This window comes from Notamacropus eugenii, chromosome 1 (assembly GCF_028372415.1).
Source record: "Notamacropus eugenii isolate mMacEug1 chromosome 1, mMacEug1.pri_v2, whole genome shotgun sequence".
Classification (NCBI taxonomy): Eukaryota; Metazoa; Chordata; class Mammalia; order Diprotodontia; family Macropodidae; genus Notamacropus; species Notamacropus eugenii.
This window is the reverse complement of record NC_092872.1, coordinates 153561592-153584633: the sequence shown is the minus strand read 5'-3', so window position 1 is coordinate 153584633 and position 23042 is coordinate 153561592. Positions and strand designations below refer to the sequence as shown.

Genomic DNA, 23042 nt, shown 5'->3' with positions numbered 1-23042 from the left:
GTGGGGCTTATGAGAACTTAGCTCTTAAGGAGCATTGCTTTGCTTGTTTTTGCTCCCATTGTGAGAAAAACCCAACTGGAACTTGGGGGCTATTAATTCATTAACTAGGGACACTCCAAGAATGCCTAACCTATCATGTCCTCATAGTGGGCCAGCTTGTTGGCTACATGATTAGTATATGAAAGGGTTTGAAGAATGGGATAGATGAAATTTTTATTTGTACTCATTCCTAGGAGATAGCAATGCGTTGGGTGAGTGGTCTGGGGTCAAAGGCTTTCCACTTTGAGGTCAAGTCCAGTGGAAGGCTTTGTTGGTGCTTTCTACTGCATATGGTTGTTTATGGGACATTTTAGTTCACATCAGAGGCATCACACGTCTCCCACTGATCTGAATGTGATCTCACAACAATAGTGGAGACTGGAAATTGAATTCATTATCAGTTTGCACATGAGTTCCATGATGCTGTGTGGGCACAGAACTATATAATTACTTAACCAAGGATGATGCAGCTACTTCTGCTCAATCATGGGTTTTTTGTTTGGTTTTTGTGCCACGGAGAGCATCTGCCTTTGCAACATAAGTCAATCAACAAAGATTTATCGAGCACCTACTATGTCTGAGGTACTGTGCTAAGCCCTGCAAATAAAGTAAAAAACAGTCCCTGCCTATAAAGAGCTCACATTCTAATGGGAAGACAACATGCAGACTACTATGTACGTACAGATATATACAGCGCAAATGGGAGATAATTTCAGAGAGAAGATACAAACATTAAGGGGGATAGAGAAGACCTCTTGCAGAAGATAAGATTTGAGCTGAGTCTCTTAAAGGAAGCCAGGAAGCAGAGCTGAGGAGGGAGAGCATTCCAGGCATGGGATACAACCAGTGAAAATGCATGGATTCTGGAGACAATGTTTTGTGTTAGGAATAACAAGAAGGCCAATAATACTAAATCGTAGAGTATATAGAGGGAGGAAAGGTGGGAACAGGCTAGACTGTAAAGAGCTTTAAAAGCCAAATAGAGAATTTAATATTCTGCAAGTAAAAGGAACTCTTGAAGTTTAATGAGTGGAGGATTGAAATGGCACTTTAGTAGAGAAGTTGGACTAGATGGGGAAGAGACTCCCAGCAGCTGTTGCACTATTTCTGGCCTGAGGTAATAAAAGTCTTTCCCAGGGTAGCAACTGTGACAGAGGAGACACAAATGGTACACAAATTCTACTATTACCAATGTACCATTGAATATGTGGCATGAGTGTGAATGAGGAATCAAGGATAACACCTAGACTGGGATCCTGAGTGACAGAGAGAGTAGTGATGGATTAGTGTGATATGACATATAGTTCTCCACTAGTCTCTGACTGATAAAGTTATTATATAGACCTTTGTCCTATACTGAAGAGGAAGAGCTTTGTCCTTGTGACAATTAAACTGACTATTAGCCAGCATCAAGACATCAACAGAGCATCCCTTTTCTCTTTGTCCCTTTTGTCCCCCATTTTACCCTTGTTACCATCACCTCTAATGTAGGTACCCATTTTACTGCTAAGGGTAGCCAAGATTGGGTCTGTTACCATCACATTTGCTGGGCTTACATCATTTATTCCATCCTCAGGTGGTTGACATCCTGCAATGAACTTCTAAAACCAGCAGCTTCATGTATTGGTTTGGGTGTCCTAACTCTTGAGGCTGTAAGCAGTGAAAGTGGAGATGTTCTGACAGCAGTTGAAGGTGTGCTTTTGGAGCTCAAAAAAGAAGTTGAGACTGAAGATGCAATTGGGAACCAGTTGTATAAAAGTAGTAGTTAAAGTGGTGAGAATGAGATTTCTCATTGGAGGGAGAGAGGGTGAGACAGAGATGGAGACAGAGACACAGAGAGGCAGGCAAAGGAGGGAGAGAGAGGAGGAGGGAGAGGGAGACAGGAGAAAGAAATAATAATAGGGAAGGGAGAAGGGAAAAGAAACCAAGGACAAAGCTTTTCACCTTTCTGAGCCTCAGTTTTCTCAGCTATAAAATGGATATAATAATACTTGTACTGCCTACCTCATGGAGTTGTAAGCATCAAGTGAGAAGATATGTATAAAATCTTGTATTTTTAAGTACTAAATAAATATGTTATTATTATTATTAGTGATGGAGCCAGTATGAGATAACTCCAGTCTTTTTTTTTATGAACTCACTTTTCTAAGGACTTCTTCCTTCAGAAATACAAAACTCAGCTCTTACACGCCCTTTTCTTCCAACCAGTCATGAAATTGTAGAGAGCAATTGTCCTAAGGAATTTAGACAATAGATACTGATGAGGCAGGCTGGTTTTTGACTGGGTCTGGCTTTGACCTCAGGAAACTTTTCTGTTCTGAGAAATGACATACAGTTGTTGGTTTTTCCCTATGCTGGAAAAAAATTCTTAGTGTGATCCTAGCATCATCTATCTTTTAGCGACATGCTCAACTGCAGGGCTATCACTTTACAGTTTTAGGAATAGTGCTGCTGTCAGAGAGGAACCTGAATTGCTCATCAGGCTGTTTAGTTACCTCCAGCTTGTGTTATTATAACTGTCCACGTTGGAGACTTTAGAGCAGTTACTGTACAATTGATTCCAAATGTTGTTTCTGGAATTTTGACCCATACTAGCTATACCCTCTTAATTGGGAGCACTCCATGACTTTTTCCTTTACTTTCAAACACAAGCTAAAAATGAAACCTGGAGCTGCTGTTTTAACCAGGTAACAAAAAGTTAACTAGTTAATATCCAAGGGTTATCTCGAAGATGGTAGATTTTTTATCCGTTTAAAGGAGAGGACCTGCAATCGTAAACTGTGCTTATGATACAGTTTGAGTGTTTTCAGTGTTATTGATATTATCATTATACATTGACTTGTATTGTTTGTTCTCTGTTGGGCTCAATTGGTAAGTTCTGTCTGGTACAAAGTAAGTGCTTCATAAATGTGGCTTGACTAACAAACCTTTATGAAGTTCTTATAATGTGTGAGGCACTGTCCTAAACCCTAGAAATACAAAGAAAGGCAAAAATAGGCCTGACCCTTAAGAAGCTTACATTATAATGGGGGGGCTAACATGTTAATAACTAGGTACATATGAGGCATATACTTAGGAAATGTAAGGCAGTCATAGAGGGAAAGCCATTATCAGTTGGTGGGGGAAAAGCCTCCTGCAGTGGGTGGGATTTGAATTGAACCTTGAAGGAATTCAGGAAAGTTAAGAGATGGAGGAATTGAGTATGTTGTTTAAGGAACAGCAGGTAGGCCAGTATTGTTGGATTATAGAGTATGTGGAGGAGAAGTAGATATAAGAAGGAAAAAAGGTGAGAATGGACTAGATTAGGAAGAGCTTTAAATGCCAAAGAGAAGAATTTATATTTATATCTTGAAGGTAATTCCCGCTGGAAATCATTTTTAAAGACAAATTGTTTTCTAGTAGTATTTCACCCATTTTTTACTTGTGAAGTTGATTTTGAAAACCAAGTGTAAGACTTTACGTTTATCTCCAGTAAATTGTATCTTCTTACACTTGACTCAGTATTTTAGCTTGTCAGTATGTTTTGGGGGTTTGGGGAGGTTTTGGAGGCTATCAGGATGAAGTGACTTGCCCAGGGTCACACAGCTAGTAAGTGTCTGAGGTCCAATTCAAACTCAGATCGCCCTGACTCCAGGGCTAGTGCTGTATCCACTGTGCCACGTAGTTGCCCCCTATCAATATGTTTTTATGTTTTTTTAAACATCATTTCACTTCCATATATAGCATTCCTCTGTCAAGTAAGACTTCCCTAAGATTATAAAATTTAAAAAAAGAAGGGAAATAAGCCAGGTCAGCAAAACTAACCAACATATAACCATGTTTAATAGTTTAATAGTATATGAGTACTCACCTCTGTAAGGAGATTGGAAGATGGAAATTATCTCTTTCCCAGAGCCAGACTTGGCTATTATAATTGCAATGTTCAGCTTTTCACTGTTATTCTTCTTTCCACTTACATTGTCATTCTATGTTAATATTCTCTTATGTTCAAGTACCAGATTTTGTTTAGCTATTTCCCAATCAGTGGTCATCTACTTTAAAAAACTTTTTTTTAATTTATGCCTTTTGTTTTTTACATCATTTCCAAATATATCCCCTTTCCTTTTTTCTTCCAAGAGAACCACCACCACCTCAACCACCATCATCATCATCATCATCATCATATTTATATAGTGCATACTATATGCCAGCCTCAGCACTAAGTGCTTTGTAATTATTGTCTCATTTTTATCCTCACAACCCTAGGAAACAGATGTTATTAATCTCATTTTACAGATAAGGAAATAGGGTGAAACAGAAATTGAATGGCTTGTCCATGGTCACACAGCTAGTAAGTATCTGAAGTCATATCTGAAACCTAGGTCTCTCCGCTCCAAGCCTAGTGTTCTATGAACCACGGTCCCATCTAGTTGGAGCAATTCAATAAAACTAAGCAGTATGTCAACCAAGTGTGAAAGTCTATGCAATATTTTGTACCTATACTTCCCTCTTCCGCTTCTTGTACAAATAAGCTAGGGAGGTATATTTTTCTTATGTCTTTTTTAGGGACATACATAATCATGATGACATCATGCTCTGTTTCTTTTTTTTTCTTTTAATTTACATTATTGTAGTCTGCATATATAATGTTTTCATGGTTTTGCTTACTTCATTTTACATCATTAAATATATATGTTTTCATACTTCTCTTTATCCTTCATATTTATCACTGAATAGCACAATGATATTTAATTCAATTCATGTACCGCAATTTCTTAACTATGCGCTACTTTGAAAATAGGAATACTAAGGCACTGTTGGTGGAGTTGTGAACTGGTCATGCTGTTCTGGAGAACAATTTGGAAGTATGCCCAGAGAGCTATAAAACTGCATATATCTTTTGACCTAGAAGTACTACTACTAGATCTGTATCCCGAAGAGATTTCTTTAAAAAAATGGTAAAGGACTCATATGTACAAAAATATTTATAGCAGCTCTTTTTGATGTGGCAGAGGGGAAATTAAGTGGATGTTCATCAATTGGGGAATGGTTGAACAAGTTGTGGTATATCAAGGTGATGGAACATTATTTTACTATAAGAAATGATAAACGGAACGGTTTTTCTGAAACCACTTGTATGAACTGATAATAAAGTGAAGTGAACATCACCAGGTGGTACATGAACACTAGTGTAAAGATAGTTCACTGTGAAAGACTTTGCAACTAATGATGTAACTGATGAATATGGCAATCTACCACAATTACAAAGGATTCATGATGTAAAATGCTTCCACCTCCAGACAGAACTGATAGTCTCAGAGGACAGATTGAAGCATACTTTTATTGCCTTTCTTAATTTTCCTTGCCTTTTTTTTATCATGGCTAATGCAAATATATGTCTTGCTTAACTTCATATATATAATGGGCATTGTTTTTTTTCCTTATTAATGGATAGGGCAGGGGGTAGAGAGAGAAAGAGAACTTGAAACTAAAAAAAAAGACTTAAAATGATGCCTTACTTTATGGGCATAAACTTTGTTTCTGGTTCTTTGTTACTAGCAAAACATTGTGGTATGTGTTCTAAGTTAATTGGACTTCTTAAACTTTTTCTACTCGTGACCCCTTCAGTTCTTAGTCACAACCCACAGTTTAAGAAGATGTTGATCTGAACCTAATTTCTCCCCATCCCACTTTCCATTTTTTTTTCTAGCAGTTCTTAACAATAGAGCCCATAGAATGATAGAGCTAGAAGGGACCTTAAGACCTCTTGCTGCTTTTTGCAGGGTCTTCTGACAGAATCATCGCAGCCACAGAGGTCCCAGTCTACCAGGACTGGTTGGGATAGAAGTGCTGAGTGAAAAATCTAAGTGTTACAGTTCACTGGTGCTAATTTTGACTTTTTTCTTAAGTAATAGGGGATGGGATTCTTTAGCTTTTTCTTGGGGAATCCGCTGCAGTTAATTTATATATACTGCATAATTCCTTTGGTTGTTTGTTTTAAGGTTGAGAGCTTAAAGAGATTTGTAGAAAGTAACTAATCCACTGTCTTGGTAGCCACCTGATTGTTTCATCTGCTTCATTTCCAGTTTGTTGCTACCACAGAAAGTGATGCTGTAAATATTTTGGTGTATGTGGAATCCTTTTTTGTGGGATATTCTTGTCAGTGAGATCCTTAAGTCAAAGTGTATAGACATATTAGTCAATTTTTTTTTTAAATTCCAAATTGCTTTTCAGAATGGTTGAACCAATTTACAGCTCCACCTGACTTGGAGCAGTCTTTCATATAGCTATTAAGAGTTTGCAAATCCTCTTTTGAGAACTATTGTTAATATTTTGAATCCTAAGTCTATCATCTAGTGTAGAGGTGGGGAACCTGTGGCATTGAGGTCACATGTGGACCTCTAAATCCTGAAGTGCACAAAGTAGGTGCTTAATAAATGTTCACTTGACTTTCTCATATTACAATCTCATGGCTGTATTAGTCTTGTGATATTTTTCCAAACTCCTCATCTATGTCCTTTTCCCCACCTTGCTCATATCATCTATGGTGTATTCTGATGACTGCATTATTTTTATTTTTGTCTACTTTGATTTTTACTCAAATGGTCTCCACCAAGCATTCCCCCTCTTCACCAGTTCCTAGATTTTTTTCATACGAGTGCATCTTAAAATATAAGAAACTCTAACCACCCTAACTATTCTGTTTCCTTTGAATAATAAGGTTTATCTTTCCAGGGTCATGGTCTGGTTATGGATCTCATCCAACAAGATCTCAGTGATAATCTATTTGATCAAATTTGCTTTCTCAACTTAGAATCTCTAGTTCATCCTGTATATTAGTTGTATAAATGTGAATTATTATTCTTACAGATCTTGACTATTTCTTAGCTCATGTCAGTTCTTCCTTGCCAAGTATCTTACAATAAGTTGTATTCATTTACAATTTTAAAGGAAAGATAAATATTTTCAGGCTTTCAGAATTTGGAACCATAATTCCTTTTCCAGAGTTTAGGAAATGAGACTATCTTTCCTAGTCATATAGTGAACTTTTGATGTGGGGGTGCATTAGGGAATGTTGGCAAAATAAACTTATGTGATTTTTACTTCCCCTAAAGAGATGATTGCTTTCTCCTTATTGAGAATTATGTTTTCCTATTCTTCTATTCTAGTTTCCTTTTTTCTTTCTTGTTTTTCTTTCCTTCCTTATTTATTTCCTTATATCCCCCTTCCCTCTTCCTTCCTTAATCCTCTACTGGATAACAAACATGGTATCTGATAAAGGATCTATAAAACATAAAAAAGAAGATGAGATGTTTTAGTGGTTGTACAATTAATTGGATTGAGAAGTGAGAATTCTGAGAAATGCCCCCCTCCTTTTTGCTACAAGGAGGACTCAGAAAATTTGCTGCCTTGACCTTTAAAACATTACTCAGTTTTTTAAATTATTGCTAACACTTTATTGTCTTACTGTAAAGCCTTAGTGAAGTTCGTCATGTACATTATAAACTTTATTCATGTGCAAAATGATAGTGCATAGGTAGCTCCCTTTTTGCTTATATATGGGACGCTTGTGCCCATGGTATCATTTTCTAAATTTAGGATCCTAGTCATTTCTTACTGTCTACACCTGGCCCCCAGAAAGAAGCTACAGGTCTTGGTGTATATAGAATTTTTTTCTCCTACACAGTCACCTGTATTCCAATGTGTTTCAACAAGAAGCAATTCTTTCAATGTCTTTTGACCCAGAGTAAAATTATTCCTTTTTCAATACACTGTTTTAAAAAAAATCCAAACAAGAAATCCCTTCTCAGTGGTTCTGTGGTGACTCATACACATAAAAATCTATGAATATGTGTTGTGAAACTTTTCTGTTTACTAAAAAAAATGTTTGTTATCTACTGCATAATTTTAAATATTTTGAAACAGACCCATTTAGAATGCTTTTTAAACCACACTTATCTTATTTTGTAATGTTCACTATAAGTCAAAATGGCCAAAAGTTAATCTGACCGAGCTGAGTGCCCACCATCTGGTGCTGTTGAGGAATTATTATCTGAGGTCACCCTGGACCTGATATTGTGCCCCCACCCTTTCTCCCTCTCTAACCTCTGAGTGAGTCTTGCCTGAAGAACTAAAGGGTTGGATTTCACCCTAATGGGACATGGAAATGAAAATTGCTGCCAAAGCTAAAAACTCTGTCTGTAGTCACATTCAGACAAAGAGAGATTCTTCCAGCTAAGGGATGCTAGACCTGGATACTGCAGTAATGATGGAGAGGGAGCTCTGACTACAATGGGCAGTTATCATGCTGCTGCCACGGCAGCAGCAGCCCCAGCCTTCAGAGCCCTTCTGAATGCACTGACACTTCCTGGAGGACAACTTAGAAACTACTTTTAAAAATTATGATCAGGTTAGTAATAGAATAAAATGTAGTTTGGTTTGTTCAATCTTTATTGCAATGTAAATGGCTATATTTTAATTTTTTATATTAATACACAAAATCTCTACGTAGATTCAAGGTATTATAAGTAATTTGTATCTTACCTTTTTTATAGGCAGGGTAACATTTCTTAAACTGACAAATAGTATTTTAGTTGTTACATAAGTGTTTTCCTTTATATGAGAATTTTTCCACTTACATGTTAGTTAAGGTCATTATTTGCAACCTGTGAAATTATAGTTGCCATCAAATTCTTGGCTCCATCTCTGTATTGTTGAAACATTTACATTTTTTTTTCTTCTCGATTCTAAAAGGAATAGAATAAGAAAGAAAAGGGATACTATTACAATAAATAGTTAAGGATCTATCCTTTCACATGTGAAATGTGTAAGGATATAGAAAATTATTTGGACTAAACAAACAAAGAATTGAATAATAAATAAGCATTTATATATGGATATGCTAGTATTTAAATTTCCCAAACATCAGCAGTGTGCTAGATTGTTTAGTATGTCATTTAAATGGTCATCATTAAAGACAGTGCTGTAGCTTCTTAGAAAAACAGAAGCCTAAAATTCTGATGATCTCATTAATCATTTTTGTATTCTAATATTCCCTTGAGTTTTCAGCATCTTCAAACAAGTTTTCTTTACCCTCACCAAAAGCTCATTCTCTAAATACTGTTTTTCCAATTGATGCTTTAAGGGAAAAAGTTTTAACTATAAAAACTCCAACAAATAAGTTATCCTTTTCTTTCAGTATTTTGAAAAATTAAGACTCTAAGCAGAATTTTGTGAATGCATATAGAGCACTGATCTAATGATTTTTTAATATTTGAAAATTAATTTAATTTTAATATTTACAGCTAAAAGAACTTGCTTTTTGTGGCTTCTCTGAGTCATTTTTGTCCTTGTTTCCACAGGAAAAGTTCTCACCCTCAGTTGTGAAAGATGCCTGTGAAAGAGAGTGCTGGGCGGCATAATTTCTAGCTTTTTTGAGACTTAAAGTTGTTTTCCTGTTTTAACATAATGCGTAATATTCTTATTCCCAAAAAACTGATAATTGTTAGAAATATGACTACTTAAATAATTACAGATAGTATGAGACTTTCCCCCAATCTTATGCTTCAGCCACAATGTAACAATCTTTAAATCTAAAACTGAAATATTTACAAACTCAGCTATATTTATGTTATAAAGGGCTTCAATGAAGTTGGATAGTTAGTGTGCTCAGTAGGGAAATGAGTGTTTTCACTGATGTTTTTCTTTATTTTTGCTGGTTAGCACAACTGGATTAGGCATTCAGATGCACTGAGAAAATGCATTGTGCATTAACACCTAGAAAAGATGAAAGGGATAAAAAAATTTTAATTTAACAATAATAAGGCAAGATATTTGTATAATCCTCCTCAGTAATGAAGTGTTTTGTATGCATCAAATTTATTTTGATGAAGAACAAAGCATTGATTTAATAGAAATGATTCTAACTTGCAAGACATGCAGCAAGGGGAGATTGAAGGGAGGGGAACAAAGGGTAGAAATCATCATGGTCAAATACTTCAGTGTGTACAGGACACTGGATTTGTGTTTTTGATCTTTGCATTCAAAGCATTCCCTGTATCATTTGATTCATGCCATAGAGCTTGCATATCCCCAAATTAAATTACTATAAAAGCAACCTTAGGTTCCTACATATATAATATGCACTATATTCACTCAGAATCTGAGTTTTGCATCCAGTTCCTACAGAATGGATAGAAAAACTCATTTCATATATATTAAAAAAAGAAAATTGTGTTCCCTTAATCTACAGTAAGAGATGGAGCTTAATGAAGGCTATTGTTTTGACTGAAAATGAACTTTTTTTTTCATTCTGGCTAATTGTCCTCCATCATCAGGAAATATGTGCAGATTCAAGGATGCAAGCTCATATTAATAATATGGAATCTCTGGAGCTATCTCAGATATCTTAGTGTCTTCAAAGGGAGTAAATAATTAATGAAGAGTGTTCAGTGTGTGTTGGTAATTGAAAATGCATTATTTAAATTTACAGCTACTTATATATTAATCTCAACTCAGTCTTTTTTCTGATCCCCAAAAGCTTACCACAGGGGAGAGAAAAATAACATTATGTAAGCACAGAATGGTCTCATCTTAACATTTCAATAAGAATAATAAAATGTTAATTGTATGATAGTAGCTATTGTAAAAATTTCCAGAGTGACAGATTTTAAAAGGATAGGATTATTGATTTTAGATTTGAAAGGTCTGAAGTAAATTATTAGGACTCTTTTTCTCTTTTGGCAGTTTTGCATTCGATATGTAAAATGTATGACTTGAAGATGGTACCATCATGGTACACTGCATATTTTCATGCAAGAGTATTTGGAAGCTAGCCTTTTTCATCATTTAATTTTGATGGTTGGGGAAAATAGAATTCATCTCTTTCAATATGGAAGGGGCAGTATAGTGTGTTAGAAAAAACATGGACCTAAGAGTCAGGAGACCAGAATTGTCTAGTTCTGACTTTGCCATTTAATTAGTTATGTGGTAAAATGGATAGAGTGTTTGACCTCAAGTCAGCGAGACCTGAGGTCAAGTCCTATTCTCACTACTGGTGAGACTCTGGGCAAATTATTTGATATCTCTAAGACTCAGTTTCCTCATCTATAAAATGGGAATGGTACCTCCCTCACAGAGTTGTTGTGAAGATCAAATGAGAATATGTGTGTGTATACATATGTAAATGTTTAAGCACTGTATAAATGCTAGCTATTGTTTTTAGCAGTATGACATTGAAAACTGCTAACTTATTGCACTTGAAAGATTTTCAAAGAGTTTTGTATATTATTTTAACTCCAGACTTCAATAAGCACTTATTAGCTACCTATTATGTTCAAAATTCTTTGGTAGGGACCAGAGAAGATACCACTATGAAATAAGACATGGCTCCCTGGCTTCATGGAGCTCACAATCTATCTCGTCAATCATCTAACTTCTCTAGATCTCAGTATTCTAATCTGGAAAATGAAAAGTTGTATTAGTGGCTTTTAAGTTCATTTCCAACCCTAAATACCCACAATAATAGATCATATTTCTGTTGTGATTTATAGCTACAAAGTGCTTTACATATGTTCTCAATTGATCCTTACTCAACAGTCCTGGGAATTGGGTTGTTCAAATATCATCCCCATTTTACAGATAAGTGCAATACATAGATAGATAGATAGATAGATAGATAGATAGATAGATAGATAGACAGACAGACAGACAGACAGACAGACAGACAGATAAATGTGAGGCAGCTTTCCTGAGGTCACTCAGTAAATAGAAGAGCTAGGAACCAAACCCAGGTCTTCTGACTAAATCAGACTTTCTGATCATTACAAGTGCATTGTGCTACCTTTCTAACTGCCTTCTAGCAGAACGTTAGCATTCACTCCTATTGACTCATTCACTTGTCCCATCATCACTTCCTACAGATTGCCCTCTTGCTAAATTTACACATTTTAAAAGTAGGAAGTCATCACTAGTCTCCTGATATCCAGGGGATGTTGTGAAGCTTATGTGAGAAAATGGGTGTTAAGCCACTTTGCGAACCTTTACATGTTGTAGTCCATATTGTAGTCCATCATCATCATCAGTCATCACTATGCTTGTTGCTGTTAGCCTCCAGGTACCAGACCTCCCATCTGGTGATGTTTTCATTCTGTTAACCTTCTGGTACCTCTGATGTGTTCAACCAATGTTTATAGAGTTATACAGGGGTGTACTGGTAAATGTTTAACAATCTGGGCTCTGAAAATGTACACTTTTAAGTTTAATCTGCATTATTAACACTTTCTTAAGTCTAGACAATCCACAGAACAATAAATCAAGACCTGATTTGTACAATTTCTGAGGTGTAAATGCCCACATTGACAATTTAACAATTTATTTGCCTTTTAGAGCTGGCTCCATTATACTTCTGCACATGTCTAACACATGATATCAGTACCATTTTGGCAGTTAACAGGATGGGAACAGGGCAGAGGTCTACTGCTAAAGCCAAGCAAAATTTCACATAATCCTAGGGATTTAGGACAGAGGGAGGGAAGGAGAAGAGAATAAGATAGAGAGAGAGAGAGAAAGGAGAGAGAGAGAAAGACAAAGAGAGAGAGAAAAAGAGAGAGAGAAAGAGAGAGAGAGAAAGAGAGAGAGAGAGAAAGAGAGAGATCAGAGAGACAGAGAGGAGAGAGACACTTATAGCCTAACCTCTGCAATTTCCGTGTGAAGAAAATGAGTGCCAGCAAAGTTAACTGACTTGTTAGGTGAGGATTACAATGCTCTCCTGATTCCCCGTCCTGTGTTTTTCCCATTCTCTGTGTTAGATGGATGTTTCTATTGCAGAAGCGACCTTAGGAAACTATCCAAGTACTCACATGCCAAGATCCAGCTTGTCTTCCACTACCATATATATGATTTAATCTCATGAACATCAGATTTAAAGTGGGGGTGGGAGGAATCCTCTGGAACAATGCCTTTTGCCTTCAGTGCCTTTGCTTTCATCTATCAAATGAGTCTTAACAGCCATATCTAAATGATAATTCCAAACTGACTTTGTGTCAGTATGACCAACTTAATTCCTCCAAACTACTCCAGGTGGCATTCTTGCCTCTATATTTACAGAGCTACATTCAGCTGCCAGATGCCTTCAGTGAATCAGAATTCAACTGCAGCATCTTCTGGTCTTTTAGTTACTAAGGAACCTCCCTTTAGAAATCACCTTCAGTGGAGATAAAGGAAGTCATCATCCTCTAGAAACAGTTTCCAGGCTCTGCGGAAAAGTAATTGGTTCCATGTGCAATACCTAGGTGACAGGAAACATTTAAGTTGCTCCATCTTAATTTTTAATGCACCAAAAAAATTACATAACTAAGATTGTCCCTTTGCTTTTCCTTTGCTGTGATTCACTAGTGCAGTGCCTGCAGTGATGATGAATGTTTCCTTGTTCTTTTTTTATCACAGGTTCCGTGGACATGGGCAGCAAGCAGTCCACGCTGGGCAGTGTCTCCATAGAACAGTCCCCTATGATAGAAAGCATTCAGGCAGCATACAAAAAGGGAAAGACCAGTAAGGTCCAAGAGCTGGTTAAAATATTTGAAGAGAGTATTTCACATCTGGAAAAGGTAGGGTGAATACTACATGTTCTTGGATTTGGGGGATTCACTGTTTGATATGAAAGACATTGACAAACTCTTTTGGTTATCGTGATGCTTTTTGTGGGATGTGGGGAGTTTGGGGAAAGAGCAGCATGACTAAATGTTCAGTCCTGTTCTGCTATCAGGTAGATGAGCAGGATGATATACTTTTAAATAAAATGTAGCTCCTCACAAGAGAGATGCTGAACCATCGATTATAACACAGTCTCTCCATCTGCTGCTTTTTTGTACATGAGATAATTTTAAGCTTCCTGATTTCGCAATATGCTTTAAAGAGTGAAAGCAGTAGTCTGATTGCTTAAGCTACTTTGTTCTTGAACTTCCACTCTCATGCTCAGGAGAAGTGTGGTGTTCTTCTGGTAGTGCAGAATGATCAAATGTCAGCTTTAGCTTTAGTACAAGTACAAAACTCCCTGGTATATTAAGAACCAGCTTAAAATGGCATGAGGAAATATTTAACACAATAAATGGAAATACGGTACACATAAGTAATGTTAATTTGTGATTTTCTAAATCAATATATGACCTGCAGGGACCTATTTCTATTTGAGTTTGGCATCCCTGCTTTGGAGCATGCTTTAGATCTCAAATGCATGGCAGACATCTTTAGATGTTTCTTGAGACACTGTTTCATATAAATAGAAAGCTGGATGGAATTGATGCTACTGGTTTGGCACAGTCGTGAAAAGTCATTATCCCTTGGGAAAGTTTTAAAATGGGACTTAAGCTCATCTTAGTAGGCAGATCTATTGTGCATGGGCTATTGGTCCACAAAATAGGTTATATCTAGACCTTCTCCTTGCATTGATGGATATGTATTTCACATTTGAGGGATGAGAAATGAACTTAATAAATTAATTTTTCCCACTTTATTTTAGTATCCAGTAAATTATCTTCAAAAGTTTTCTTGGGGACAATAGAGGAATACTTTTTATGAGACAAACATTATTTGATAATTGTGTAATTTGCTCTAGTGGCTTGTTTAGATTGTCCATCTCACTTCATTTGAATGAGTGGGTTTTGGGGGGGAAAGGGAAGTTCATTTGTGTTTCTGTTAGAGACTTATGATTTCATTGGTGTAGGGAACTCCCAGGAAGGAAATTCTCTTTACCAATGCATACCAACACCTGTTCTTCAAACTGTAATCTTACAATTGCTTGGGGTATTGAAAGATTAAGTGACTTGCCTAGGGTCACATAGCCAGTATGTGTCCAAGGTAGCACTTGAGGCCAAGTCTTACTGATTCCAAGGTAATTCTCTACCTACTGTGCCGTGCTGTCTCTCCCAATCACTTTTTTTAAAAAAGTCTCTCAGTTGTAGAACAAGTTAGAGAGAAGAAGATAGGATAGACAGCAGAAGGCAATCCAGGAATAGTTTATGAGGGTGGCAGAATTAGACAGATCTAGTAAAAAAAGAAAGAAAGAAAATTTAAGGATAGAATTAGAAAAAATTTCCTACATTCTCTCCTAGATCTCTAATCCTAGGATTGTGCTGATTCACATTCACTTTATGGTTGACTATTATCATTAACATTATGATCATGAACAATGAGCATTTATTAAGTACCTACCTGGCATAAGGCACTATACTAGGCACCAGGGATAAAAAGATGAATGTTATATTTCCAGTCCTCTTGGAGCATACAGACTAGTCAAGAAGGCAGGATCATGCATACAAACATTATATAATATTATATTATATAATACATGGTAGGGTATGACATGCAGATGGAAGGGTATAGTAAAGGCTATGGGAGTTGAGAGGGTCAATCTGTTACTCCGTTATTCTTGACTATAGAAGGGACGGTCAAGAAAAATTTCATAGAGGTGTGCTTCAACAGAGAGGCAGGACTCAGATGCATGAAGAACTAAGAGGCACAGGAGGCAGGGGAAGGGCACCCAGGTCCCAATGTATGTAGCATGTTGTGTCTTCAAGTTCCATAGTGAGGAACCTGGTTTGGTTTGCCTCCTAAACTGTACTCAGTTCTTGAGTTTACTCAGAAGTGACACTTTGAATTGTGACAATGGGTATTCAACTTACTTAATTGTGTATTAAATGCTCATTTCATGTATTATGCACTGGGCTAGGAATATAAAGATAGAAATAAAGTAGCCCTTCCCCCAAGAAACTTATATTCTTCTGGGTGGTGTCACATGTACCTAAAAAGTGTACAGCACCAAATGCAAGGGGTTTGTTTTGCTGCCGTGTCCAAGGAGTCCCTCCTTAAAAAACACACTGGCTCTCTGAAGAGGTGAGAATACCTCTTCCTTCCCTAGGTCATATGGAAGAATAAAAGTGTTTTCTTAAAAAATTAAGGTGCTGGGGATAAAACGAGGAATAAATACTATTTCCCGTCCTTATGGAACATACAGATTAGTTGGGGAGGCAGGATTAAAGCCCTTATTCATGGCAAAGAAGGACCTCGAAGTGAAGACTTAGTGAGAAAAGGATCTGAAGAGACAGATTAGGGAATCTTGATTGTGTCAGAAAATTGAAGGGTAAAAGAATGACATGCAGAGGAAACAAGGGAAGAAGGCTCACTGGACACTTGGAGAACATATATCTAAGAAGCTGATAGAAGGCTCTGAGAAAGAGGAAGGAGCTGTATTCTCTGATGAAGCAGCGACTGCTTGTCCTACACAGGGGCTGTCAGATAAAAAAAAAAAAAGCAGCCACTCAGGGTCAGAGGAGGAAGGGATGAGTAGTAGTGCCTGGGATCTCCTTGCCAAAGGGCGCTGAGATCTGTTATTGGTTAATGTGAAAATACTAAAGAGTTTGCTATCTTCCTGTGCATGGACCCAACATATAATAGACACTCCCCCCAGGCTTGTCAAAAATGATGACAGCTCACCTCTTATGATGATCACTACAGGAGCAAATAATAATGACCCTAATGATACTAATGACAATATCTAGTATTTATATAAAACTTTAAGGTTTGCAAAGTACTTTACAAAAATTATCTCATTTTATTCTCACAACAGTGCTAAGGTGGGAAGTGGGTAATATTTTTTATTAGTTTCAGTTAAGAGATAAGGAAACTGAGACAGAACTTAAGTGATTTGCTCAGGGTCACATAGCTAATAAGAGTTTGAGGAAGGATTTGAACCCAAGTATCCCTGACTCCAGGTTCAGGGCTCTAAATACTCTGCCACTGAGCTACCAGAAGGAACACAGAAAATCATTGCTTAAAATTATGAACTCTTGGGCAAGAAACTGAAGATTTTTTTTATGGCTAGAGGCAATGTTTTATCATTGTCACTCCTAAAAGCTGAGAGATTCAGAGGGGAGTGGAAGATGTAGAAACTAAAAGCTGTCTAATAAGATAGTGTCCTACAACAGAATTTGGATTTTGAGATCAAAGATTAAAACAAAGGAGTGACAAGATCTTTGTCCAGGTTGGAACATGTCTAACAAGGACTGGTAAGATATCTATTTGTTTAGAATCTTGTACATGAAATTAAAGGAATTTCAATTCAAAAGGTGAGAGGAGGGAGAAAACTACCTATCTTTATCCACCAGGAAAGTAACAATATAGGAAGAAGAATAGTAGTACCTATGGCCAAAAAAATTCACAGGAGAAAGTCAAGAAAGAATCCAGCAGGCAGACTTTCCATGGCTTTAGATACCTATGTGCAAATGCACAAAGATAACAATAATGAGTCAGAGATCCTAATAAAGGAGAGTAAATTTTAACTTATAGATATTAGAGACTTAGTAGAATGAGATTCATGACTGGAACATGGCTCTGGAAAGGCATACCTTCTTCAAAAGGATAGATAAAAGACAGAGCTCAGTAACAGTGTCTTTTAAGAATATATATTTAACAATTGGAATCTCTATTTAACAACAATTATATTTAACAGCATGGTGGTGAACACTTTAGTAAAGATTGGCTGAGGCAGATCCAGAAATAATATTATCATCAGCAGACACTACAGACAGAAGAAATGGATAAAGATCTGGGGAAACCAATCACAAACCTCTGATTGAACCAATAGTATAATAGTGATGAGGGACTTCAATTATCTGAACATCTGCTAAAATTTTCTCTCTGCCAAAAGCATACCTACTTATAATTTCTTGACTTGTTTTATGGACAATACAATGCTTCAAAATGTGGCAAAACAAAAGGGAAAATTTATTATTACCAATGAGGAAGAACCAATTGCTGAGGTAGAAGTGAGAACCTTGAAGGGGAAGTGATACTCCATCTTGGAGTCTGTGATAGAGGAGAAGACAGCTGGGAATAGACTCACATGCATTTTAGATTTTGGAAAAGCAAATTTCAAGGGGTTTAAGGAAAGAAAGGTTAAGTAGAATCAATCTAGGATAGCCTAAAATTCTGTAGGAGGAGACAGTGAGGCAATAAACATTTATTAAATGCCTACAATGTGCCAGCCCAACAGGAATGAGAAGCTCTGGAAAATTAAATTTGAAAGATTCAAAGAGAAACAAGTTTGAGGAGGAAAAAGAGACCAATTTCTGTACACAAGAGCTACCAATCAATTTAGATTTTTAGAAGATACTTTCAGAAGATGGCGGCTGTCCTATAAGGATAAGGTCAAGATGACTATCTCACGATGAACTGAAGCAAGGGAGTAAAAGAAGGCATAGTGTAGTATCAACAAGGAGCACTTGAGGATGGGGTGAGTTATATTTGAGGAAAGGAGAGAATCAACATTAGGGATAGGTCCCTTGCTTGGCCAGAGAATGGGATGATTATAACATGATGAAGAAAACAGAAGTATTCAATTCTTAACTTTGCTTCTGTTTTCTCTGACACAGAAAATGATATTTGGACTCAAAAGGACAGAACCAAAATGGTTAAGAGGGAGTTGATATCACAGAGTAGTAGGGAGATTGAAAGTGAGAACCTAGATGTCTTTGAATTCAAGTCACTTGACCCAGATGACTTTTACACTTTTGGGTGTTAAAAGAACTCACAGATATGATTGCTGAGCCACTGTCTGGAATTTCTAAAGATGGTGGAAAACCTGGGAGGTATCGCAGAATGGGAAAAGGGGACTGGGGTAAATCCAGTTTCCTAAAAGGGGAGAGAAGATTTAACCATCACCACAAATAAAATGCATTATCAAGGCATCATATTGTTTGCCTTTTCAGTGGAGGGAATGGTATATAGAGAGGGAGAGCATTTAGAACTAAAAAAATGGATATTTAAAAAATGTAATTGAGAAATATTTAACAGAATAAACAAAAATACAATGGAACAGTTTTTTTTTTTACAAGAAAGTGCATTGTCAGAAGTGGGACTTCAGCTCAAATATTCATACTATAGAACTAGTGGATCAATTGAAGAAACTGGGAAAGTTTAACCTGGGAAAGGTATGGGAGAGGGTAATGATAATGGTGGTCAATAATAGCTGTCAACTATTTGGAGGGATGCCATGTAGACGAAGGAATGAGCTTTTTCCTCTTGGCCCTAAAGAACAAAAATAGGTATGATGAATAAAATGATCAAAGATGCAGTTTTGGGCTTAAGGAAACAAAAACATCCTGTCTAGAGCTATCCACAAGTGAAAGGGCCTATCTTGGGAGGGTTGCACCTCACTAGAGATATTTGTGCAAAATACAGATCATCACCTGCCTGGTGGGATCAAATGAGATTTTGTAAAGCACTTAGTACAGTGCCTGACACATAGTAGGTGCTATTTAAATGCCAGTGGCGATGATGATGATGATGGTGGTGGTGATGATGCAGTAGTTGTGATTCTTCAAGGAAAGTTTGGACTAGATAGCTCCTGATAATATATAAAACCTTTCTTTCCAGCTTAGAAATTCTTCAAATTATATTGTTGTCCAGTCATTCAGTGGTGTCCAGTTCTTCATGACCCTGTAGACCATGGTATGCCAATACTGTCCATGGGGTTTTCTTGGCAAAGATACTGGGATGATTTGCAATTAACTTCACCAGTGGACTAAGGCTACCAGAAGTTAAGTGACTTGTCCAGGAGGGTTCCCTTATAATTTTATGATGTAGTTCCCTTATAATTTTATGATGTAGTAGACAACATGTGCTCCTTTCAGACTTTGGCAATTTGCTGATTGAAAGGGGCAGATACAAAAATAAATGTGAGATTTGGATTTCAAAGGAGCTGTTCCACTTGCCCAGTACAAAGATTGCCTCAAGGTCTTGTTCCCTAGCTGTTCAAATTATCAACAAGAGAATTTAGAGATTAAGAAGTGGGGAACTCTGAACCCCAGTGCCATTTTGTGATTATTGGGCAAATATCTATTGCCTAGTTATGTTTTATTCTGCAGAGATGAGAATTTTGTAAGTATACTGGTTAAACATCAGTATGAGGCCTCTCACAGAGCGAAGCCACATCTGAATCAGGAAGATTGGTCAAAGAAAAGACCTCAGAGCTGTGTGGAAGAAAAGGGAAGCTAAACCCATCTCTTTCCTGAGAAGCTAAAAAAGTCCTGTTAGCCCATCCAATAGAGTTGAAATGAGGAAGCTTCTGCAAATCCTAGGTTAAGGATATTTGCCCTTTTTGAAAGAGTGTAGCCCTACCTCTACTTCCCCTTCCCCAAACATCGAGGCAGTGCAACCTGACAACAGTAGAGCCTGGTAGTTAACACAGATACCGTACTCATTAGTGAACTTTGTGAAGACAGTTCCAATTAAAAATAAAGGAATATCAAGGGCCATCATTTCAGAGCGGTCAGTTAAGCTTTGACCACATGTGTTCCTTACATGTGTGCCTTACTGCCATGGTACTTTTAAAGTTACTGTCCCCTTTCTCCATGGATTCTCTGTATGTATGGGGAAGAACAATTCCCCAGTTTTATGGGGGAAGGATATGTTCTATTATTGTTCTTGCTTTTAACTTTTTGTGGAGGTCTTTGTTAAGAGTTAATTGAGTCAGCGAGCTGATTTATTAATGGGAAGCGTACCAGCGGAGGCTCAGGTGCTACAATGTTAGGATTGTAGCCGCTCACTGAGGGTAGTTTCAGTCACCACTCTGTAGATTCATCCTATTAGTGTGAGGAATGAAGGTTCCACTACATAAATACCAAGAAATGTTAACTCTTGGGGAAATTAGGAAAGAGCTCATATAAGAGGTGGCATCTCAATCGAACACTGAAGAAAAGTAAGGATTCTAAGAGGTAGAGGCAGGGAAGGGGTGCCAGGTTTAGAAGTTAGACTATGTGAAGGCATAAACACAGAAGATGATGGCATGCTGTTTGGTGAAAGCTAAGTAGATCATTTGACTGGACCATAGAGCATATGAAGGGGAGTGGCATGAATTAGTTTAGAAAAGAAAGTTGGAGTCAGATTATGGAGTAATACTATCTATATCTTAATATAAGTTAATCAGTGTGGCAGCTCTGGTTTTTAACTTCTCACTGCTATTTGGAAGTATGTTTATCTAACAAATATTTCTAGACAAAGAAAAAGAAAGCAGAAAATCTGCCAGATTCATTTGGAAGTATTCCCTGTGATGACTTTTAAAAAGAGATGGACATAGAGAGAAGGAAGGAGGGAGGGAAGGAGAGAGAGCAAGGGAGAGAGCAAGGGAGAGAAAGAGAGAGAGAGAGAGAGAGAGAGAGAGAGAGAGAGAGAGAGAGAGAGAGAGAGAGAGAAATATTACTCAATTGGAAGTAAAGTTCACCACTACATCACCAAGATGAATATAATCCCATTTGGCTCTAAAAGCTAAAGTTTGTTAAATTTCAAGACTGCCTATTCTAGGCTAGAGATCACTGGAAATTTCTCAGACTAACACACAGGGTCCAAGTGAACCTACAGCCCACCCGTTCTTCTAGCTTTCTCCTGCCTTCATTATCCATTATGATATTATTTACCACCTTTAGAGAATCAAGCTTTTAAACCTTGAATCATCTGTGGTCTAGACTGCTGGTTGTTGCATGTGGTGAAGTATTTAATCAGTTACAATAGCAGCTCAGCTAATGCAAGTGCTTTCCTGGAATTTGGGTTATAGATTATCAGACTCTTGGGTCCTGCATTAGACAGAATGCACATTATGTTGTTTTTATAATTACATCAATATATCACTTGGGATAAACATGGCTATTTCTGCTCCTAAGATTTAGTGATTTCATTTCCCCTTCCACTCCCTATGAAACATTCTTATTTTGTTTTTAAATTCTCTATCTGTATGCAGGTGGCAGGACAGCATCCATTTGATACCATTTAGCTGTGTATAACCTACAGTTCTATGCACTCTTACCCTCAGTAAAAGACAAAGTCATCAGAAATAATTATTCTAAATGGCTCAGTGGAAAATAGAACAGATGAAGAAATTTCCACTGTTTGGCTGACCTAGTCTCTTTATTTAGAAACTAAAGTTGTTAAATTTGCTGAGCTCTTCAGAGATGATTAAAACACATCCTCTCCAATTTTAGAGCAGCACTGAAAACCATATATCTTTTTTTTTACCCAAGATGGTGGATCAGAAAAATTTGGTATAAAGAATGATCAATATGTTTGGGGTTATATTGAGATTTAGAATCATCAAATCAGCCATTTAGATCAGGAAGGAACCTTCGAGGTTATCTGGTCCAGCCTTCTTATTTTAAAGATGAAGAAAGAGACCCAGACTTGGCTAAGTGGCTTGCACACCAAGTCATGCAGTGATACAATCCAGCTCCTCTGACTCCAAGTCTAGTACTCTGTTTTTTTTTTATTGTACCACCTTTAAAAGAGTTACAGAACACCAAGATTTGTGCACCTCAAATTCACCAGTGAAAGGAGGTGGGATTAAAGGACTTCACTGCAATTCTTTATTCTCATACTTCCCTCTCCCCCAGATAGCTTTATGCAATCAGCAGACCAGTCTAGCAAAATTCAGTCTTGTCACTACCCTGACCACAGGGTGATCATTTTTTTAAAGCCATGTCTATTCACAGTTCCAGAAAACTGATAATGAACTCAAAGTGAATAAGACATATATTTTTAGACATTCCAATATGGGAATTTGTTATGCTTAACTTGCATATTTGTTACAAGAAGTTTCTTTTCTTTCTTTTTGCAATTGAAAAGAATTAGGAGGGAGGATAGCAATAGATTTGCCACAAAAAAAAAAGAAAGAAAAAAGAGTTCTCTCTTTTTAGAGAGAAGAAAAGAGAACCCTCTAAAGAGGTAAACAGAAGCATCTAAAAATATCCAAGAGAAAACAGAAAGAAATCCAGAAGGAAACAGACAAGCAGGGCAGTTTTGGAAGTTCTGCATTGAATTTATCATAAACTTAAAAGGAAATCAAGCTGTACATAGTAGAGATTTACAATTTTACGCACAATCCTCTTTTTCTTTCTTCTATCGTGTACATAGAAATGCTCATTTTGGTTGATATCAGTTAGATTTAGAATAATTTTTTTGGAAGCAAAGACTATGGATGA

The 23042-nt window shown here is 37.0% G+C and overlaps 1 protein-coding gene across 2 annotated transcripts in view; it reads left to right on the top strand.

The window, feature by feature from the left end:
- LRRK1 (leucine rich repeat kinase 1) overlaps nt 1-23042 on the top strand; it is a 149395-nt gene that overhangs the window by 29635 nt on the left and 96718 nt on the right. For both annotated transcript variants that reach the window (XM_072616925.1, XM_072616920.1), the window contains exon 3: nt 13465-13625. In XM_072616925.1, coding sequence (XP_072473026.1) covers nt 13465-13625 — 161 coding nt within the window. The remainder of the gene's footprint in view (nt 1-13464; nt 13626-23042) is intronic.